Genomic DNA, 19,668 nt, shown 5'->3' on the forward strand with positions numbered 1-19,668 from the left:
AAATAGTTCAGGCCTGGGGCAGACCAGAAATAGACCTGTTCGCTACCGCACACAACCGGAAGGTCAGGAAGTTCTGCTCGCTAAATCCAAGGGAAAACCCCTTCGCAGTAGATGCCCTACAAATACCCTGGAAGTTCATCCTGGCCTATGCATTTCCCCCGATAACAATGATCCCAGTAGTAGTCAGGAAAATCAGGGAGGATCGGGCAAGAATAATTCTTATAGCTCCTTTTTGGCCGAGAAGGCCTTGGTTCTCCCTTCTGAGGCTCATGTCAGTGACAGATCCATGGATACTACCAGAGATTCCAGACCTGCTTTCCCAGGGACCAGTGGTCCACTCTCAGGTGAAGGGCTTCCATCTAGCAGCATGGAATTTGAGAGGGCGCTACTGAGTCGCCAGGGATTCTCTCCAGGGTTAGTCTCCACCCTGTTGAAAAGTAGGAAACCAATAACATCCCAAATCTACGGTAGAACGTGGAAAAAGTTCCTAGACTTCCTGGGGGAACCTTTAGGGGATGTAGCTCCAGTGGGACCTATCCTAGAGTTCTTACAGTCGGGGCTGCAACTGGGGTTAGCCACTAACACACTCAAAGTTCAAGTCTCAGCTTTGGGGGCCCTATATAACTGCAATTTAGCAGCCAATAGGTGGGTGTCCCGGTTCATTAAGTCCTGTGGCAGGTCAAGGCCGGTCATTATCCCAAAGATACCACCCTGGGACCTGAACCTAGTTTTGGAGGCTTTAACCAAAGATCCCTTCGAACCACTACTAGAGCTGTCACCAAAGCTACTTACACTTAAAACGGTCTTACTGGTAGCCTTAACGTCAGCCCGAAGAGTCAGCGACCTACAAGCTCTGTCTATATGTCCTCCTTATACACAGATCTTGGATGACCGAGTGGTTCTAAGACCAGACCCAGCCTATCTCCCCAAGGTAGTCCAAAAGTTTCATAGGACTCAGGAGATCTCCTTGCCGTCGTTCTGTAACAATCCCAGAAACCCGGGGGAGCAAAAGTTCCATACATTAGATGTAAGAAGAGCCATAATACAATATATGTCAATAACTGGTCAGTGGAGGAAAGATCAGTCCCTTTTTGTAGCCTTTCAGGGTAGTAGAAAGGGGCACGGGGTAGCTAAAAGTACCATTGCCAGATGGATCAGGGATGCCATTATGTTATCCTACTCCGCAAGTGGCGCTCCGGTTCCAGAAGGCATTAAGGCTCACTCCACCAGAGCCGTGGCTACCTCCTGGGCAGAGAAGGCTGAGGTATCGATTGAGCAAATTTGTAAAGCCGCTACTTGGTCCTCACCTTCCACCTTTTTTAAACACTACCGACTTGATCTGTCTTCCTCTACTGACCTAACCTTTGGTAGAAGGGTGCTGCAAGCGGTGGTCCCTCCCTAAGGTGTCTTATTCTACAAAAGTCTCTCATGTGTGCCGTCATGGGAGACGGGAAAACACCAAGGTTACTTACCGGTAGCCGGTTTTTCCGGAGCCCATGACGGCACCTGTATATTCCCCCCCTTTTCACTCCTTTGGTGTGCACTTTAGTTTGGGTGTTTTTTTAGTTAGATATAATGTGGTGATAGTTTTACCATGTGTACTAACCCGGGGGGCCTCTCATGCTCTGTAAACCAGCTGAAGCGAGGGAGAGGTACCGCCCTTTTATCTTCAGTAGGGTTCCTGTCCTGACTGGGCGGATCCCCTCTCTCATGTGTGCCGTCATGGGCTCCAGAAAAACCGGCTACCGGTAAGTAACCTTGGTGTTTCATCTCTACATTTTAAATGCTACCAGGTGAAGTTCCTTGGTTTTTGGACCGCCGCGTCCCTTTAAAGGAGGGGTGCGGCAGGCTACATGTTTCATATGTATAGCGCAAAAACCCATAAGGTAAAAAATGGCACAACTCACTGTAATGATCAACCACAAAAGAGCAAAAAACCAGTATAACATGCCAGTAAGATTAATTTTACTTTATTCAATAAATTTATAATAAAAGATAATATACAAAACACAATTTCAAGGTCACTACTAAACACATCATAGGAGTCAACAACGCCAGAAGCCCGACCTACTTATTATGCAAATCAGTGCACATTGTAATTCACAGACATAGCCATAAAGTGATCTATATTGGCTTGGTATTAGCTATCAGTGCAAAGACTACTATTATGTTGACTAAGAAGGGCTGCTGTGATAAAAGGAGTTTATTCATAGCACTTGCATGTAAATGTGGTCTGCTAATGTGGTCCTCCACAAGCGCCCTAACGCGCAGTTCGCCTCCTGACGAAGGGACGAAACGCATGTTGTCCAAGTCTATGGTAGGATGAACACGTCACTTTCTGCTTGTTCTCTACAGGTGGAGTACCTCGTGCAGCAGAACGTCATCCCACCATTTTGCAACTTACTGGCTGTGAAAGACTCACAAGTTGTCCAGGTCGTCTTGGACGGCTTAAAAAACATTCTTATAATGGCAGGAGATGAAGCAAGCACAATTGCTGAGATCATAGAGGAGTGTGGAGGTGAGAAATGAATCTGTGAACATTGTAATAAAGCCGAACTGTGTGGGAGCATAAGTAATAGCGGGCACCGTGGCTGCAGTCACACCGTGCCCTTATGCCCGGTGATATCTAATGACATGTAACAATGTCTGCCTCTAGCCCTGCTCATGGCACCTATGCACCTGTAAAGATCCTCTCCTATCTCTATATCTAAAAATCAATATGTGTGTGTATCACCAACCAATCACGAAGCATCTTTCATTTCACCAGAGCTGTTCAAAAGAAGCTAAGCTGTGATTGGTTGCTATGACCAACAGTTTTCCTTGCAACCAATCACTAAGCATCTCTAATTTCACCAGAGCTGGTTAAAAGTAGCTGAGCTATGATTGGTTGCTATGCGCAAGTTTTCCCACTTGACGACAACACCTCAGCAGACACTGACATGGTGGGAGAAATCTAGCATCCCCAGGAACATAAGCTCCAGCCATCGTCTGTCCCCCAGAAAGGAGCAGTGAGTACATGACAGAAATGAATCCCCCCCTCCCGTGTGGTATCATTAAGTGACACACATGAATGTAGGAAAGTGCACATATTAAATCTCATGTGGATTTAATATTTTCTCACTTTTATGCATTATTAATATGTTACTGTGCTCTGATGCTGAGTTTTTTTTAAAGTGCTACTTTCCCCACAATTCACCTGAATATACCCATATAACACGTAATGCTTTTCCTATAACAACCCATTAAATGATACTATACTGCATACAGATGCTGTACATCCATAAGCAACTCAGACAGACAAATTACAAGTTGACGGTGCATGAATAAGTGTGTGAAGGTTTCTCTACTGTACTAATGTATAAGGTTTGTGCCTGTCCGTTGGTGAAAGTGAAAATGAGAGACGGAGTGGCTCACAGGAGGGAGACACAGGACGTGGTGAGATGACTGCAGGGCTGCTGCGGGGGAAGACAGGGGAGCTGATACTGCCAGAGGAGCCGATCCTAAAGGATGTTTTTCGCACCATTATACGCTGTGACTCCTCCATTCTCAGTATGGCGACGCTGCTGGGCGGAATCCAGGCTGATCTGTCCAAATTGCAGCACACTTTGCATGTGGTGAAAGAAAGGGTGGGAGAAGTCGAGAAAAGGGTCAGTTCTGCGGAGGACTATATAATAGCAAATGGCAGTGGCTCTAACCCCTGTACTAGCTAAAGCGGATGATCTAGAAAACAGATCCCGACGCAACAACCTGAGGCTGATTGGTGTACCAGAAAAAGCTGAGGGTAACACCCCTGCAGAGTTTTTTGTGAAGTGGATATTGGATAAATTGGGTGCGATAAATTGTCCCTATTCTATGCCACCGAACGAGCCCATAGGGTCCCCACGCTCACCTCCCCCCTGGACGTCCACCACGGACTGTAGTAGCTAAAATACTCCACTATCGGGACAGATACTATTTTGAAGCTTGCTAGGGATCACCCTGATCTTGTAATCAACGGCTCTGCAGTCTCCATCTTTCCGGATTATTCAATTGAAGTACAGAAACGGAGAGCTAAGTTTATTAGCATCAAGAAGAGGTTGCGGGAGATTGGTGTGATATATTCCATGTTATATCCGGCTAAGTTGCAGATCGTGGCTGTGGATAAAGTCCATTTTTTCTCTGAGGCCAAAGATGCACTTAGGTGGCTGGACTGCAACGAGAAACAACTGCGGATGGAGAATTTGCCTTTGAAGGATTCTGCGGACTGAGGGTCCCATGACCTGTGCGTCTGTTCTGTCATCTGGTGCCCCCGGTGGTTCTATGGGGGTCTCTGTGGAGAGAGTTAATGGTTTAATTTTTGTTCACAAAGTCAAGTCACCACGGACCCCTGCGTTCAGGGAACCGATGTAGGACTGGATATGGAGAGATTAAGGATGGTTATGGGTAATATACACCAATTTTTGCATCACAGGAAAAGATGTTTTGATTTTTCTGTTTTGCTGTTCTTTGTTTGGGGGTTAATTTTTGGGGGGAAGGGGGGTATTATGGGAAATGTTTACGTCATGCTTTCTATTCAGGCTGTATACATGCTGATACACATTTTGTATTATATGCAAGTTTGAATTGTAATGGTATGTAATATCAACATTTTAAGCTGGAATGTTAGAGGTCTGGCAGCGGATGTTAAACTGCCTGGTTTTTTTTGTTTTGTTTTTTTTCAATTCCTGCGCAAAGCAAAGCCAGCTGTGGTCTTTACAGGAGACCCATTTGGTCCCTCAAAGGTCTCATATACTGAATGGGCGCTGGATACAAGAAAGCTACCATGCTACGTATTCTGCATATTCAAGGGGAGTCAGTATTTTGATATGTAGGGGAGCACAGGTTGAAAAGCTTACTTGACTTACTGATTCAGAGGGGCGATATGTGTGTTTACACGATAGACAACAATAGGCATATGTTGCTTTTATCTGTATACATTCCGCCGCCATCTAATAGCAAGCTGTCCCTAAAGATACTAGAAATTATTGCAAAATTTCCCTGGGATCACGTGTCAGGTGATGGGGGACTTTAACAATGTACCTGATTCTCACTGGGACAGAGGCAAGGGGAAGACATAAAACATGAGGGCAACTATACTCCTTTCGAGGTGTTAACCCCTTTACTCCCAAGGGTGGTTTGCACGTTCATGACCGGGCCAATTTTTACAATTCTGACCACTCTCCCTTTATGAGGTAATAACTCTGGAACGCTTCCATGGATCCCGGTGATTCTGACAAAATTTTCTCATGACATATTGTACTTCATGTTAGTGGTAAAATTTCATTCATATAACTTGCGTTTATTTGTGGAAAAAATGAAAATTTGGCGAAAATTTGGCTATTTTCCAACTTTGAATTTTTATGCTCTTAAATCAGAGATATGGCACACAAAATACTTAATAAGTAACATTTCCCACATGTTTACTTTACATCAGCACAATTTGGGAACCAAATTTTTTTATTAGGAAGTTATAAGGATTAAAAGTTGACCAGCGACTTCTCATTTTTACAATACCATTTTATTTTTAGGGACCACATCGCATTTGAAGCCACTTTGAGGGGTCTATATGATAGAAAATACCCAAAAGTGACACCATTCTAAAAACTGCACCCCTCAAGGTGCTCAGAACCAGATTCAATAAGTTTATTAACCCTTCAAGTGCTTCACAGGAATTTTTTTAATGTTTAAAAAAAATGAACATTTAACTTTTTTCACAAAAAAAATTCAATTTTTTTTATTTTACCAAGGGTAACAGGAGAAATTGGACTGGAAAAGTTATTATGCAATTTGTCCTTAGTACGCTGATATGTGGGGGGGAACCACTGTTTGGGCGCATGGCAGAGCTCAGAAGGGAAGGAGCGCCTTTTGACTTTCACTGCAAAATTGGCTGGAATTCAGATCGGATGCCATGTCACGTTTGGAGAGCCCCTGATGTGCCTAAACAGTGGAAACCCCCCACAAGTGACCCCATTTTGGAAACTAGACCCCCCAAGGAACTTATCTAGATATGTGGTGAGCACTCTGAACCCCCAAGGGCTTCACAGAAGTTTGTAACGTACAGCCGTACAATTAAAAAATCATATTTTTTCCACAAAAATGATCTTTTCACCCCCAATTCTTATTTTTCCAAGGGTAACAGGACCCTAAAAGTTATTGTGCAATTTGTCCTGAGTACGCTGATACCCCATATGTAAACCACTATTTGGGCGCATGGCAGAGCTCGGAAGGGAAGCAGCGCCATTTGACTTTTTTGGCTGGACTTGAGATCGGACGCCATGTCGCGTTTGGAAAACCCCTGATGTACGGGAAGGGGTTAAGGGATTCAATAAAGGGGTTAACTAGTGGGACAGTTTTATAGGGCGGGTCGTTACGGACGCGGCAATACCAAATGTGTACTTTTATTGTTTGTTTGTTTTTTATTTTCAAAAAATGAATTTATTAGGGAATTTTTTTTTTTTTTATTTTTTTTTATAAATTATTTTAAAAATTTTTGTTTTTTTAAATTTATTACACTGTCCCAGGGGGGACATCACTGTCATGTGATAGATCGCTGATCTGACACATCACAGATCGCTGTGACAGATCAGCAATCTCACACAGGCGCTGCACAGGCTTCCTCATGCCTGCGCTCTGCAGACAGTGAGGAAGCCGGCTCCCTGCAGGCCCCCGAAGGTCCCTGCTGCCATATTGGATCCGGGGACCTGCAGGGAAGGAGGCCCCCAGAGCAGCGCAGCACATCGCACTGCTCCGGGGGTCTCGGGGAAGCACGGAGGGAGCCCCCTCCCTGCGCTCTTCTCTCCTATGCCCCCCCCGTACACTGCGATAGTACGTAATAGCCCCTGATCGCTATGACGTACTATTCCGTCTTTGGGACTTGGGTCCCAGGTCACATGGACGGAATAGTATGTCTAATGTAGGAAAGGGGTTAAAGGAGACATCACTGACTTGTGTAGGATTCGTAACCCTGAGGTGCGTAAATTCTCGTGTTTCTCAACAACTTTCTCCTCAATGTCAAGGATTGATTTAGCGCTGCGGGATGAGCGGATGCTGAGCCTTGTGACGAATGTGAGCTATCTGACCAGAACGGTGGCTGACCACTCCCTAGTGTATGTGTTGCTTGGTAAACAGGTCTACTTATGATCATTTGACCCTATCTGGCAATTAAACCCCTTCTGGTTACAGCTGATTGATAAAGGAGGTGACTTGGGGAGGGAGCTTTGGGAGTACTTTAAGACCAATAGGGCTACGGCACATGAGGGGATTGTTTGGGAAGCTATGAAAGCTTTTTTTTTTTTTTTTTAAGGGGACTGTATTAACCCCTTCCCGACCTGTGACGCAGCGTATGCGTCATGAAAGTCGGTGCCAATCTGACCTGTGACGCATACCCTGTGTCACAGAATGATCGCCCTCCTGCGAGCCGGGTGACCGAGGTGAATGAAAGGTCACCCGGCACACAGGTACAGGGGGACCTATACTTGACCCTGGGGGGTGGCTTAGCCCCCCCGGGTCTACGATCACTCCTGGTGACCTTTTTGTCACCCCCCTCAGATCTGATTGGAGCTAGCGTCCATGTGACGCTAGCCCTCCAATCAGATGTGGAGGGTCGGAGAAAAGCAGTCTGCCTCGCTCCTCAGCTTCATCCCAGTTGTGGAAGCCGAGGAGCGAGGTACCTGCCCCACAGAGCCCGCGATCGCCGCCGTTGCTGCCGCCGCTGCTAGCACCACCGCTGCTGTGTGCTGAGGACAGGTACTCCCCCCGACCTCCGCTCCCTCCCCCCTGCCCCCCCCCCGATCACCACCACTTGAACGGGTGATCACCCCCTGCCACCCCTAATCACCTGCTGCATTTGCTCACCTCCTCCTGCAGGCTCCATTTGCTCTCCTCCTGCCCCCCCCCCTGCGCCTGACAGCTCCATTTTCTCTCCTCCCATTGTGATCACCACCTAATCACCCTCTGCCCCCCAATCACCTGCTGCTGCCATCTACATTTTCTGCTGGTCGTCTGCTCCCCTTATGCCCCCAACCGCACCTGACAGCCCCATCCTCCCCTGGTGATCACTCCAATCACCCCTTGCCCCCCTGATCACCTGCTGCCGGCTCCATAAACAGCTTGTCCTCTGCTCCCCTCCTGCCCCCCAGCCCCTGACAGCTCCATCCTCCCCTGGTGATCACCCCATGCCCTCCTGATCACCCCGTGCCCCCCTGATCACCCCGTGCCCCGGCTCGATCTGTAGCTGGTCCTCGGCTCCCCTTCTGCCCCCCCCCCCCGGGCGACTGATAGCTCCATCCTCCCCTGGTGATCACCCCGTGCCCCCCTGATCACCCGCTGCTGCCGGCTCCATCTGTAGCTGGTCCTCTACTCCCCTTCTGCCCCCCCGCGACTGATAGCCCCATCCTCCCCTGGTGATCACTGGTGCCCTGTGTGCTATAAAATGGGGACATGAAAAATGACTCGTTTCCAATGTGAAACGTGTCCTGACAAACCTGGACTGTTTGAATGAATGCTTCAGAATTCATCACACGTCCATGGACTAAACACATCCAGACATTCCACGACAGAACTCACGCACACTAGGCTGACGTACACTACACCACACACGCCAACCTGACGTACACTACACCACACACTCCAACCTGACATGCACTGCACTACACCACACACTCCAACCTGACATGCACTACACCACACACACCAACCTGACGTAGTGTCAGGTTGGTGTGTGTGGTGTAGTGTACATCAGGTTGGGGTGTGTGGCCTATTGTACGTCAGGTTGGTGAGTATGTGTGCTGTACACTACACCACACACCAACCTGATGTCCACTACACCACACACACCAACCTGACGTAGTGTCAGGTTGGTGTGTGTGGTGTAGTGGACATCAGGTTGGTTTATGTGGCCTAGTGTACGTCAGGTTGGTGAGTGTGCTGTACACTACACCACACACCAACCTGATGTCCACTACACCACACACACCAACCTGACGTAGTGTCAGGCTGGTGTGTGTGGTGTAGTGTACATCAGGTTGGTGTGTGTGGCCTAGTGTACGTCAGGTTGGTGAGTATGTGTGCTGTACACTACACCACACACCAACCTGATGTACACTACACCACACACACCAACCTGACGTAGTGTCAGGTTGGTGTGTGTGGTGTAGTGTACATCAGGTTGGTGTGTGTGGCCTAGTGTACGTCAGGTTGGTGAGTGTGCTGTACACTACACCACACACCAACCTGATGTCCACTACACCACACACACCAACCTGACGTAGTGTCAGGCTGGTGTGTGTGGTGTAGTGTACGTCAGGTTGGTGTGTGTGGCCTAGTGTACGTCAGGTTGGGGTGTATGTGTGCTGTACACTACACCAGACACACCAACCTGACGTACACTACACCACACACCAACCTGACGTACACTGCACCACACACACCAACCTGACGTCACTACATACTTTCCCTAAGCGACATGGTGTCCGCTAACGATTGGAGCTAATTTTCCATTCAAAAAGTCAAACGGCGCTCCTTCCCTTCTGAGCCCTGCCGTGCGCCCAAACAGTGGTGTCCCGTCCCCCCACACACACACACACACACACACATATGAGGTATCGGTGTTCTCAGGAGAAATTTCCCAACAAATTTTAGGATCCATTTTATCCTTTTGCCCATGTGAAAATGAAAAAATTGAGGCTAAAAGAAAATTTTTGTGAAGAAAAAAAAAAGTACTTTTTTATATTTACGGCTCAATTTGTGAAGCACCTGGGGGATCGGAGTGCTCACTATGCATCTAGATAAGTTCCTTGGGGGGTCTAGTATCCAAAATGCGGTCACTTGTGGGGGTGCTCCAATGTTTAGGCACACAGGGGCTCTCCAAACGCGACATGGTGTACGCTGAGGATTGGAGCTAATTTTCCATTAAAAAGTCAAATGGCGCTCCTTCCCTTCTGAGCCCTGCTGTGCACCCAAACAGTGGTTTATGACCACATATGAGGTATCTGTGTACTCAGGAGAAATTCCCCAACAAATTTTAGCATCCGTTTTATCCTGTTACCCATGTGAAAATGAAAATATTGATGATAAAACAAAATTTTTGTTGGAAAAATTAAAATGTCAATTTTTTTTTCTTCCATGTTGCTTTAGTTCCTGTGAAGCACCTGAAGGGTTAATAAACTTCTTGAATGTGGTTTTGAGTAGCTTGAGGGGTGCAGTTTTTAGAATGGTGTCACGTTTGGGTATTTTCTGCCATATAGACCCCTCAAAATGACTTCAAATGTGAGGTGGTCCCTAAAAAAAAAATGGTTTTGTAAATTTTGTTGTAAAAGTGAGAAATCGCTGGTCAAATTACTCTGTCGCCTTATTGGGGGACACAGAACCATGGGTGTTATGCTGCTGTCCACTAGGAGGCGACACTATGCATAATCTGAAAAAGATTAACTTTGGCTCCTCCTCTGCAGTATACACCCCTGGACGGCGTCAGCCTTCTCCAGTTTTTGCTTAGTGTCGCAAGGAGGCACACCTTTTTTTCTTTTTTTCCTTTCGTCGGAACAGATGAAGAAAAGTGGGTCTCCAGCGAGACTCCCGGCATGGCTCCTTCCTTGGCCCCCTTTTTAGGGGTGCCCAGTTGAAGTAGAGATGGCGGTCCCCCATGTCGCTCCTTCCCCAGTCCCTCGGGTACTGGTCCGAAGTTGAGACCCCCCCCTCCTTCCCCAACCCCCTTCAGGGTCTGGGTTGAGGTTGAGGCAAGGATGAAGACCCCCTGACGGTGACAGACGCACCCTCCCTAATCCCCCGCAGGGGGCATTAGGTTGAGACGCTGCAGGTAGGGTCGGAGTACAGACAGCATTCTGCACCAGGGACCCCAGCCCAGCTGTGGGATCCTGCTGGGGCCGGGGGAGGGTGCAGGCAGACGTGGCACAGCAGAGACAGGGCTTTCTGCTCCCCTGCCTCTGCAGCAGCAGTGGCTCCATGGCGCTCCAGGGACCCCCCACACAGGAACCGCTAGCACTGCTGCCCCCACCGCTAGCCAGTCGCCCATTCTGGGGGGGTCCGGTGCAAATCCGACCCCCTCCCGGACTACCGCGCCGCTCTGGAGCCCTCCTGGGCATCAGGCCTCTAATTTAGACCGCGGCTTCGGCCTAGCCGAAGCCGCCGCCTTTTCCCCGCCCCCCCCGGATGACGAAAATGACACTGCAGTGTCATAGAAGGGGCGGATCGAGGCAGGAAGGGCGCGCTTTTACAAGGCCCAGCGCGCCCTTTTCCAGCTCTCCGCCCCCTTCCCTCTCCACCTCAGAATCCGGTGGCCATCTTGCTGCACCTGGAGGAAGGCAGCACAGAGTCTCCGGGGGGCACAGGACATGGGGCTTATCAGCGCTGGACCTAAGGGGAGCACCGGTGGGGTAAGATCACAGCTGGGTCCTTGGTACTCAGCTGTGAATTCCTATAACCTATAGCGCTCTCCTACTCCTTTTTCCTCTGCGTAGATACCCCTGTAGGGTCTCTATTAATCAGCCTAGGTACTATGTCGGGCTCAAAGAAAAGAACCAGGCAAGACTGCTTTTATGCAGTCTGCACAGCCTGCAAGGCCACTCTCCCCAGCGGCAGCACGTATCCGCACTGCCGGGACTGTACCCAAAAAAACGGAGCAGAACCCCAAGAAGTCCCTACCAACGCTTCTGCGACCGCTACTGCGCTGGAATGGGCAACTCAGATGTCGCAGTCTATGACACAGTCTATAGATAACCTGACCTCCACATTACTGCAGGGTCATGTCTCCGCTATGAACGTTACCCAGCAAAGGGACGTCCGGTCTTATGATCAGGGCGCTTCCGACAGTTCGAGGCGTAAGCGGACCCACAGGTCGCGTTCAGCTGTGTTCTCACATAGCATTAGGTCTTCCCCCTCCAGGGAAAGACACAGTGGCCTCAGGTCACCGAGGCCGTCCCCTGATAGAGAAGGACAATGCGGATCTCCACAATGATCCCAGACTAGGGAAACCTCCGCTCTAGTTCGCCCGCTAGGGAGCTCCTTAGCAATGCGCAGGACTCAGAGGGCATATGTGACTCCAATTCAGATAACGAAACAGAGAACGCTTTGCTCCCTAGTCCCCCTAGCAATACTGCGATAGTTGAGGATATCGTCTCTTCCATCCTTCGGGTGCTGGACATTTCAGATCCAACCCCGGAAGCACCAGAACACAACATTTCCTTTGAAAGTGTTCAGAAACCATCGAAGGTCTTCCCTAATCACCCGGAATTCCAAAAAATCCTTTCTGGACCCTCCAGTCTCTGGGCTGGCAGCACAAACGCTTCTCTCGCTGCCGGACAGATCAACCCTCAAGGACACGGCAGACAGACAAGTCGAACGCATGGCTCGTTCAATCTTTGAAGCGACAGGTGCCTCTTTGGCTCCCGCATTTGCTTTAGTCTGGGCAGCCAAGGCCATCATGGCTTGGGCTGCTCTATTGCAAAAGGGCCTTCAAGCTTCAAATCCTCAGATGGCGGACCAGGCGGTGCAAATTGCAGTGGTGGCAGATTACATGGTCCTTGCAGCGTTGGACTCTGCAAGAGGAATAGCGGGAATAGCATCAAACGCCATTACAATCCGGCGTATTCTCTGGCTAAGAGAATGGAAAGCGGATGCGGCCTCAAAAAAGTCCCTAACAAATCTCCCGTACTTCAGTGGCCGTCTTTTCGGTGAAAAGCTGGATACAATGATATCCAATGCTACCGGGGGCAAAAGTACTTCCCTCCCTCAACTAAGACCAAAACGCACGTTTAAAAGGCGTAATCAATCTCGTTTCCGATCCTTTCAGAATTCTTCGGGCTGGTACGTCTCACGCCCAGCACAAAACCGTAATCGTTCCCCCCGCAGGGACAACACACAGCGGCACAGAGGCCGGACAGGAACTGGCAATCAAAGGCAAGCCAGGCAAAACCTAAAGGAGGAAAACCTCAGACTTTTCCCTCGTCCTGACTCATGCCCTCTCGAAGACACCCCACTTGTTGGCGGACGACTGCTACTCTTTCAGCAGGTCTGGCTGCCTATTACAGAAGACAAGTGGGTCAAGGAAATAGTGTCTTCAGGATACAAAATCGAGTTTACTACCAGCCCACCGCACAGGTTTTTTCCATCTGTCCCTCCAAAATCCCCGCTCAAAGCTCAGGCCTTCTGTCAAGCGGTTTCTTCCCTCCTGCGAGCAGGAGTCATAGTGCCAGTCCCAGCAGAAGAGCGCTTCCGAGGGTTCTACTCCAACCTGTTCGTGGTGCCCAAGAAGGGAGGCAGCATCCGACCCATACTAGACCTCAAGCAACTCAACAAGTACGTTCGAGTTCGTCACTTCCGCATGGAATCCCTCCGGTCAATCGTTGCGTCTATGGAAAAAGGAGAATATCTTGCCTCCATAGACATACAGGACGCATACCTGCATATACCAAATGCTCCCGCCCATCAGAGGTTTCTCAGATTCGCAATCAACCAAGACCATTATCAGTTTGTGGCCCTCCCGTTCGGTCTGGCCACGGCCCCCAGAACATTTACAAAGGTCATGGCAGCTACCATGGATGTTCTGCACTCCAGAGGCATAGTAGTCGTTCCATACCTGGACGACCTTCTCATCAAGGCCTCCACCCTCAAGGACTGCGAGGTCAACGTCTCGATCACGATCGACACTCTGACGCGCCTGGGATGGTTAGTCAATTTACAGAAGTCCTCGACTACCCCGAGTCAGTCTCTGACCTTCCTGGGGATGCTATTCGACAAAGGCACTGGCTCTCCATCTGGGAGTTCACACACTCCTCCGCAAGTCCCCCAGATCTCTCCGGTATACCATGAGAGTACTTGGCAGGATGGCAGCAGCAATGGAGGCGGTACCATTTGCCCAGTTTCACCTCAGACCCCTTCAACTGGCCATCCTCAAGTCCTGGGACAGGAATCCGTTCTCCCTCGACAGGGAGTTCCAGTTATCAGCAAACACCAGGAGGTCCCTGCACTGGTGGCTCAAGCCAACCTCGCTTGCAAGGGGAAAATCCTTTCCGGTCAATGGAAGGTTTTGACCACCGACGCAAGCCTTATGGGTTGGGGCGCGGTGCACCTACATCACAGAGCGCAAGGCAGGTGGTCACCAAGGGAATCGACCATGCCCATCAACATCCTGGAAATTCGGGCCATCTTCCTGGCGTTGCAAGCCTTCCATCACTTGCTGGCAGACTTTCATATCAGAGTACAGTCGGACAATGCCACGGCAGTGGCATACGTGAACAATCAAGGCGGCACCCGCAGCATCCAGGCGATGACCGAAGTAACGCGTATCCTACAGTGGGCGGAGGATGCAAGGTCGGTACTCTCCGCGGTCCACTTTCCGGGCGTGGACAACTGGGAAGCCGACTATCTCAGCCGACAAGGAATGGACTCTGGGGAATGGTCTCTCCATCCCGAAGTCTTCGGTCAGATCTGTCATCGTTGGGGGACCCCGGACGTGGATCTGATGGCATCCCATCTCAATGCCAAGGTTCCCAATTTCATGGCCAGGACGCGCGATTCGTGATCGCTCGGAGAAGATGCCCTGGTTCAGGACTGGACCCAGTTCCAGCTTCTGTACATTTTTCCACCCCTCCCCCTGATCTCCAGAGTCCTGAGGAAGATCAAACAAGAGGGTGTTCCCACCATTCTGATCGCTCCAGACTGGCCCAGGCGTACATGGTACGCCGACGTCGTGCAACTCACAGCAGACGCTCCCTGGCGTCTCCCTACACGTCCCGACCTCCTGTTACAAGGCCCGTTCTTCCACCAGAACTCAGGGGCTCTCAATTTGACGGAGTGGCCATTGAGACCTGGGTTTTGACCCAAGCAGGTTTTTAACCGGACGTTGTTAAAACCATGATCAGGGCTCGAAAGCCAACTTCAGCCAGGATTTACTATCGTACCTGGAAGGTTTTTCTTCACATGGTGCGACTCTCGTGGGCAGATTCCACTTCCCTATTCTCTTCCAAAGGCCCTCGGGTTCCTTCAGTCAGGCCTGGACGCCGGGCTATCCCTGGGCTCGCTGAAGAGCCAGGTCTCAGCGCTTTCAGTGCTCTTTCAGAGGCGTATTGCTAACAAGCCGCAAGTGTAGACTTTTCTCCAAGGGGTTTCCCGATTGGTTCCCCCCTACAAACGTCCGTTGGAGACGTGGGACCTCAACCTGGTTTTGACAGCACTACAGTCACCTCCTTTTGAACCCCTTAGGGTGGTCTCACTCCGCTTTCTATCGCAGAAAGTGGTTTTCCTGGTGGCAATCACCTCGCTACGCAGGGTGTCTGAACTTTCAGCTCTTTCCTGCAGACAACCCTTCCTGGTTTTTCATCAGGACAAGGTGGTTCTCCGTACAGTACCATCCTTCCGAAGGTCGGGTCCAGCTTCCACCTCAATGAGGAAATATCACTACCGTCTCTTTGCCCGGCTCCCGTCCATAGGGTAGAGAAGGCTCTGCATACGCTTGACCTTGTCAGGGCATTGCGTGTTTACGTGTCTAGGACTGCTCCTTTCCGGAAGTCTGATTCACTTTTCCTTCTTCCAGAAGGCGTTCGCAAGGGCCTACCGGTTTCCAAAGCCACCCTTGCTAGGTGGATCAAGTCCACCATTCAAGAGGCTTACCGCCTCAACAATTCTCCTCTTCCGGCCGGTATCACGGCACACTCTACGCGGGCGGTAGGGGCCTCTTGGGCCATTCGGCATCAAGCCTCAGCACATCAAGTGTGTAAGGCAGCCACTTGGACTAACCTCCACACATTTACAAAACACTACAGAGTGCATACCCAGTCCTCAGCGGATGCGAGCCTGGGTAGACGGGTCCTGCAGGCGGCAGTACTCCAAGTCTAGGGGACTGTCGGCACAATATTCGTCCACTGCTTCACACCCAGGGACTGCTTTAGGACGTCCCACGGTTCTGTGTCCCCCAATAAGGCGACAGAGTAAAGGAGATTTTTGTGTACTCACCGTAAAATCTCTTTCTCTTAGCCTTTAATTGGGGGACACAGCTCCCACCCTGTAGCCCTTGCGGGCCGTTGTTACGGTTGGGTTCTCATATTGTTGTGTGAGCCTGTTTATAGTAGCCTTTTTTTTTTTACAGGCATGGTTATGTTTCTGGTATATTCCTCCTAATGCTTTTGCACAAAACTGGAGAAGGCTGACGCCGTCCAGGGGTGTATACTGCAGAGGAGGAGCCAAAGTTAATCTTTTTCAGATTATGCATAGTGTCGCCTCCTAGTGGACAGCAGCATAACACCCACGGTTCTGTGTCCCCCAATTAAAGGCTAAGAGAAAGAGATTTTACGGTGAGTACACAAAAATCTCCTTTTTAACCCTTATAATTTTGATTCCAAAATTGTGCTGATATAAAGTTGACATTTGAGAAATGTTATTTATTAACTATTTTGTGTCAAATAACTCTGGTTTAACAGAATAAAAATTCAAATTTTGAAAATTGTGAAATTTTCAAAATTTTCACTAAATTTTCATTTTTTTCACAAATAAACGCAAAAATTATCGACCTAAATTTACACTAACATGAAGCCCAATATGTCACGAAAAAACAATCTCAGAATCGCTAGGATCCGTTGAAGCGTTCCTGAGTTATTACCTCATAAAGGGACACTGGTCAGAATTGCAAAAAAATGGCCAGGTCATTAAGGTCAAAATAGGCTGGGTCATGAAGGGGTTAAAGAGATATCTAAGATCCAAACAAGCACTATGCAGAAGGATCAGCTGGCATTCCAGGAGTTGGAGGAGGCATTGATTTATGACCTATCCACTCGGGCACAAGAGAGGCTAAAAAAAGCTCAGGCCGGAGTTAATGTACTGTCATTGCGGGCAGCTGAGCGGAAATAGATGTTCCGTTCTATGCAGTATTTTGAGGGAGAGCGAGCCGGCCATCTCTTGGCTCTAGTGGCTGCTGCACAAAGTACAACGCTTACATAGTCGCCTTAAAGGGGGAGGATGGACAGGAGGTAACGGATACTTGGGGTTTGCTGTAGGTGATGGCGGGCTTCTATACTAATTTGTATGAGTCACAGGTGCAGCCGACATATGCTAAGATTGATGAATTTTTAGTTAGAGGTGGGTTTCCAAAATTGTCTATGGAATTCCAACAATTTTTAGATGAACCATTTGATTTAGAGGAGCTGGAGTTGGCACTCGCCTCCATGGCTAATGATAGAGCTCCAGGGGTAGATGGTTTGCCGGGAGAAATGTTTAAAAAATATAAGGAACTTCTGTTGCCTGTTTTGTTTGAAGTATATAAGGCAGGGGTAGAGAGGGGTGAACTCCCGTGGTCCAAGTGAGAAGCGATCATTGTTGTACTTCCCAAAAAGGGTAGAGGTTGATATCGCCCGATCTCATTATTGGCAACAGATGTAAAATTGTTGGCAAAGATGATGGCTAATTGTCTTAGTAAAGTCATAACATCTATAATACACCAGGATCAGGTGGAGTTCATGCCAAACAAATCCACAGCGACGAATCTGAGGAGACTTTCTTTTATTAATATGCAGACGGAGGCGGAGAATGTAGAGCATAGAGCGATCCTGTCATTAGACGCGGCCAAAGCATTTGATAGTGTAGAGTGGAGGTACTTGTGGGCTTTGGGGAAGTATTTATTAAGTTGGTTCAATTGCTGTATACTGCTCCAAAGGCCAGAGTGCGAGTTAATACTCAGTTGTCTGAGGAATTTTCCTTATTTAGGGGTACGAGGCTGGTGTGCCCCCTGTCTCCCCTCATGTTTGCCATAGCAATTGAGCCACTGGCGGCGGTAATAAGACGGGAGCAAAATATTGTGGGATTCCAGTATGGAACACGAGGAAAAGGTGGCCCTCTATGCCGACGACATGCTTTTGTTTTTGGAGGATGTGGGGGATTCTTTGAGGGCAGTGATGACTGTCCTTGATGAATATGCCAGTGTATCTAGGATACGTATTAATTGGGATAAATCTGTGCTGCTGCCGCTGTTGATAGAGATTGTTAAACTCAACTACAGGTAGTCGAGGAAGTTACATATCTGGGTATTAAGATTTCAAACAATCTTATGGACTTTGAGAGGCTTAATTTGGCTCCGTTATTGTGTAAGTTTAAACTGAAGATCGCGCCATGGAGGACGCTAAACTTGACAATGGCCGGGCGTGCGAACTTAATTAAGATGATACTCACGCCTCAGCTTTTGTATGTGCTGCTGCTGTTCTGGTTACCTCAGAACAGATTTTATAGAATTAATGCCATCTTCCGGGATTTGATATGGAAGGGAGGTCGAGTGCGTATCAAGCTAGAGTTGTTTCAGCGCCCAAAAGATGACGGAGGCCTGGCTGTCCCTAATCCATGGTTATATTACATTGGGTCTCAATGTCAACATATGAGGGGATCAGAAATTCTCTAGTTCAGTGGGGAAGGTTATATCTCACATGGTGGGGAAGAGGGTCCACTGTTGGATTCCTTGGAGGCGGGCAGATTTCGACTTGAGTTCTAAAAAGTTTCCAACACTGACACTGCTTGAGAACTTGTGCAAAAAATTTAAGCAGTGGAGGGGAATGAGAGAATACACGAGTTACACCTCTATTTGGTATGATTCGCGTTTGACCGAAATGCTACATCTACAAAATTTTGGACAGTGGGGAAGAATAGGGAATATGGTATGTGTCGCAGCTGTTGGATGGTGAGACATTCAAAACATTTAAAGCACTTGAGAGAGAATTCCCTTTGGAACGCAATATGTTCTTCTACCAGTACCTGCAGCTTCGTCATGCATTTCATAAGCAGTGGAGAAGATCTCCAATAGTGATACAGAAGGACAGTTTGTTGCGTATACTTGGGGCACAGAGGAGTACTAGGGTTTTTATAACACAAGGGATTGCTGGACTCGTTTTTGAACAGACATCGGTTGACGGCCAAAGTTAGGTGGATTGCAGACTTGGGAGACATATCGGATGTTCATGGGAGTCGGTCTTGCAATACGTCCCTAAAATTTCTGTAAGTGAGTCTGGGAGGGTGTCGCAATTATTTGCCATACATCGGGTATATAGGACTCCTGTGTGGATGAAAAAGGCTGGTGTGAGAATGGATTCCAGGTGCCTGAGGTGTACGATTGATGAGACCGATATGCTAAATATGCTATGGTCCTTTCTCCGATTGCAGGTATTCTGGATAGTGCTCTTGAATTTGAAAGAAATAAAGATTACTTGAGACCCATTGACGTGTATTTTAGGGCATGTAGACTGGGTGGCGACAGACGAATGGGGCAGACTGGCAATAGTCTTCCTTGCAACATATAGCATTTTGGCTGTTACATTACATTGGTTGGATGAAGGTCCTCCTATTAGAAAGGAATTTGTGAAGTCATTTTCCTGATACTTATGGAGCGGAGTGTGTATATGAAGAGAGGCAAAATGTATCGCTATGAGGATATATGGGGGGGGCTGGTTGGACTTTCCTGGGTTAGCCTCTCTGGAACTCGTCAAAGATGGGATATTAGGGTTATAGAAATGTGTGTGGCATTGTATTACAGTATATGGACAAGGATCGTGTAAGCGTGACGAGGGGGGGTTAGGGGAGGGTTTTCTTAGTTTCTAAGGGGGGGATTTTCTTGTATTACTAAAAATGTAAGAAAAGTAATATTGTCGATCTATTTATACATGC

The 19,668-nt window shown here is 48.5% G+C and overlaps 1 protein-coding gene across 1 annotated transcript in view; it reads left to right on the plus strand.

The window, feature by feature from the left end:
- KPNA3 (karyopherin subunit alpha 3) overlaps positions 1-19,668 on the plus strand; it is a 114,924-nt gene that overhangs the window by 83,348 nt on the left and 11,908 nt on the right. Inside the window, exon 15 of the mRNA XM_073583331.1 lies at positions 2,356-2,518. Within this exon, the coding sequence (XP_073439432.1) occupies positions 2,356-2,518 (163 nt within the window). The remainder of the gene's footprint in view (positions 1-2,355; positions 2,519-19,668) is intronic.

The sequence above is a fragment of the Dendrobates tinctorius genome, unplaced genomic scaffold, assembly GCF_039654945.1.
Source record: "Dendrobates tinctorius isolate UK_male_01 unplaced genomic scaffold, ASM3965494v1 ptg000075l, whole genome shotgun sequence".
Lineage (NCBI taxonomy): Eukaryota > Metazoa > Chordata > Amphibia > Anura > Dendrobatidae > Dendrobates > Dendrobates tinctorius.